The sequence below is a fragment of the Arachis ipaensis genome, chromosome B09, assembly GCF_000816755.2.
Source record: "Arachis ipaensis cultivar K30076 chromosome B09, Araip1.1, whole genome shotgun sequence".
Taxonomy (NCBI): Eukaryota; Viridiplantae; Streptophyta; class Magnoliopsida; order Fabales; family Fabaceae; genus Arachis; species Arachis ipaensis.
This window is the reverse complement of record NC_029793.2, coordinates 70139801-70143709: the sequence shown is the minus strand read 5'-3', so window position 1 is coordinate 70143709 and position 3909 is coordinate 70139801. Positions and strand designations below refer to the sequence as shown.

General features: G+C 41.2%; 1 protein-coding gene across 1 annotated transcript; it reads right to left on the bottom strand.

The window, feature by feature from the left end:
- LOC110266862 lies at nucleotides 1670-2845 on the bottom strand. Its single transcript, XM_021111907.1, has one exon. It carries the CDS (start codon nucleotides 2843-2845, stop codon nucleotides 1670-1672), a length of 1176 nt encoding a protein of 391 aa, XP_020967566.1.

The window sequence follows — 3909 nt, the reverse complement described above, 5'->3', positions numbered from 1 at the left end:
ATATCTCCATATTCCCTCTTTATCTTGGCGTACCTCTTCCGGTTAGTCTGCCTTCATCCGTGTTAACAATGTCAGCATTCCTGAATTCTGGGCTTGAGCTTGCTGAATAGCTATCTTAAAGTCATATGTTAATTGTAGTCGTGCCATAACAACCCCTCTTGATGTCTCTCTCATTCCTAATTTTAAGTTTTCAAAGGCTGAGATCATTTCTTCTTCCTTGATCATCATCCAGGATATGCCCAAACTCTTCCGACTCAAAGCATCTGCAACTACATTTGCCTTCCCAGGATGATAGCTCAACTTAAAATCATAATCTTTTAAGAATTCCATCCATCGCCTCTGCCTCATATTACGGTCTTTCTGATCAAAGATATACTTCAAACTCTTATGATCAGAGAAGACTTCAAATTGGGCTCCGTACAAATAGTGCCTCCAAATCTTAAGTGCAAAGACCACTGCTGCTAATTCCAAATCATGTGTCGGATAGTTCCTTTCGTGAGGTCTTAGTTGTCTCGAAGCATAAGCTACCACATTCCTATGCTGCATCAATACACATCCAAGTCCCTTAGAAGAAGCATCACAATACACCTCAAAAGGTTCCTGTGGGTCTGCTAACACCAAAACTGGCGCCGTCGTCAGCTTTTCCTTTAAAGTTTCAAAGCTTTCTTCACACTTCTCTGTCCACTCAAACGGAACTTCCTTCCTAGTAAGGCGAGTCAAAGGTAAAGCTATCTGTGAAAAACCCTTGATAAACCGCCGATAGTATCCTGCTAACCCCAAGAAACTACGAATTTCTGTAACTGTCTTGGGTTGCTTCCATTGTACTACGGCCTCAATCTTTAAAGGATCTATAGTTATTCCGTCTCGTGTGATCATATGTCCCAAGAATGCCACTTCTGTCGCCCAAAACTCACATTTCGACAACTTCGCATATAGCTTCCGTGCTCTTAATATTTGCAACACAATCCTCAAATGCTCTCCATGTTCTTCTTCTGTCTTGGAATAGATGAGGATATCATCTATAAAGACTACCACAAACTGATATAGATACGGACGAAAATGCGATTCATATAATCCATGAATACAGCAGGAGCATTAGTCAGTCCAAAGGACATAACCGTATACTCATAGTGACCGTACCTAGTTCGAAAGGCAGTCTTAGGTATATCTGATTCCTTCACCCGGATTTGATGGTAACCTGACCGCAAATCAATCTTCGAGAATACTGTCGCACCTCTCAGCTGGTCCATCAAATCGTCTATCCTTGGGAGTGGATACTTGTTCTTGATTGTGATCTTGTTCAATTGCCGATAATCCACACATAACCTCATTCCACCATCCTTCTTCTTTACTAGTAACACTGGAGCTCCCCATGGTGATACACTCGGACGAATAAACTTCTTTCCCAGTAATTCATTCAACTGCTTCTTTAACTCTGCTAATTCCAACGGTGACATCCGATACGGTGCTATAAAAATTGGTCCGGCTCCAGGAACCAGATCAATACTAAACTCTATCTCTCTCTGAGGTGGAAACTCAGGTATATCATCCGGAAAAACATCAGGAAACTCCTTCACCACTCGGATTTGCTCCAAGTCTTGCTCATTAGTTTCTGAGCTAGCCGATAGTAGAACGTAACCCTCTAACCCACTATTACTAGAAATAACTCTTAGGAATTCAAATAGAAAGTACAAGACTCAACTGGTTCAGTGTGCATTTCAGATGATGGAAATGTAGCAATTCGTTTAAAACAACCAAGGAAAACATGATGCTTGGACAACCAATCTAGACCTAAGATAATATCTAAACCACACAAAGGTAAACAAACCAGGTCATGTATAAAAGTCCTAGCCTCAATAACAAAAGGCACCTGTTGACATACTTGACTACTCAAGGCATTTTGAGATGTGGGTGTACGAACAATTAGATTATAATCTAACATGGTGAAATCTAATCCCAACTCATGCGCAACAGTCTCAGAAATAAATGAATGTGATGCACCAGAGTCATACAGTACAGTTAAGAGTCGAGATTTGACATAACACTGACCTTGAATTAGGGAGTCTAATTTCATTGCGTCATCAGCAGTCATAGCAAACACACGTCCTTGCTGTCGCGGCCTATCTATTCCTTGTACTGGCTTCTTCGGATAATCCTTAGCCATATGTCCAGGCTGACCACAAGAAAAACAGATAACGCCTGTAAGATGACAAGGTCTACCTCCATGCTCCTTTCCGCACTGCCTACATACTGGTCGCATCTGCGCCTGCTGAGGTCGCTTACCCATATCCTGTCTCATTCTTCCTCCATTCCCTCCTGTAGGACGTGCATGAACATTTCTATTCTGATTGTACCTTCGTAAAGGCATTGCTCCCTGCTTAAAATTCCTTCCCTGAGGAGCTGTATACCGATTATAATTCTGAAAAGAAGATCCTGGGTGATTCATCCGAGCTGCAGCTATCTTCTTAGCACAGTCCTCTACTAGCTGACTCTTATTAACCAAATCCGCAAAATTCTGTATTTCCAATGGAACCACTGAGTTCAACAAATCTTCACGGAGTCCCCCTTCAAATTTCAAACATTTCCACTCTTCGAAATCTGCTGGATTCCCTTGACAAACCTTGGAAAAACAACATAAATCTTCAAACTTCCTTGTATACTCAACAACGGACATACTTCCCTGTTTCAACTGCATCAACTCCATCTCCTTTGCCTCACGAGTAACTCTAGGAAAGTACTTCTTATAGAACTCTTCTTTGAAAACATCCCACAAAATATTACCCTCATCTTGCTGCAATAAACGTTGAATGCCCTGCCAACAGTGCTGAGCATCCCCTTCCAACATATAAGTAGCAAATTCTACATACTGTTCTTCCGGGACATGCTATGCCCTCAAGGACCTTTCTATGCCTCGGAACTAATTATCAGCTTCAGTTGCTACAGTCGTACCCTTGAACTTCAGTGGATTAACTTTCAAGAAAGCAGCTAATGTCATAGGCCTATCATGATTCATGTTATCCCCATCACCGTTCCCACCATTCTCACCATTACGGTCATTGTTACACTCTCTATTACGTTCCCCCAGACGGTTAACTGCTCGGGTATTAGCAGTCGCCGTTTCACGCACAGCCTCAACCATAGTGTGAATCGCAGCAAACAGATTATCATCGTTTCGTAGCGGATTGTTAACAGTAGACCCTTCCCGATCGCTACGTCTCCGTGGAGGCATACTGATTTTATTCATACCAAACAATCAATACCAAGGTGATCAGTCTTAATACCTCAGGTTGGGCATGAACATTATCAGAATGAAAGCACAAAGACATTCATGCAACACATATCACATAGATACCCTATAAGCATGAGACACACCACAGAGCATGCAATAAAGCATGATTCAGTCCATTCCCCAGGCTCTAACAGGAAGAACTGCTCTGATACCAAATTGTAACGACCCAACTTCCAGCATGTTTAGATCATACTAGAAATCGAATGTTACCAACTTGTTTTTCCTTTTTGTATTATTAATTAATAAATATAAGCCTGTACGTTGTTAAAACCCTGCGAATTTTACAAGTAAATTTTTTTTTAACAAGAATAATTTAAAGTCGCATACCTTCCATATATCAAGGGATAATTAAACATTCACATACATAAGACAAAAGATAACAGAATATGGAACAACACACTATAATATACATCATGTTACAGAATTGGTTCAGTTATATAAGCATAGAGCTATGGTACAGCACCCCTAAGTCAGTGACTCATATAGTATATACATATATGTACCTAAGACGCCCCCGGGCCTGGCCTGACCAAAAGCCCTTAAGCTGGCACCCAGGCTAGCCTAACTCTGATATATGCCTATTCCCTCTAATCATGCTAACAAAAGTGAGGGAGACACTC

What these genes read in the sequence shown, in the direction of transcription:
- LOC110266862 (XM_021111907.1), bottom strand. Translation starts at nt 2,845, where the DNA reads ATGTTGGAAGGGGATGCTCAGCACTGTTGGCAGGGCATTCAACGTTTA.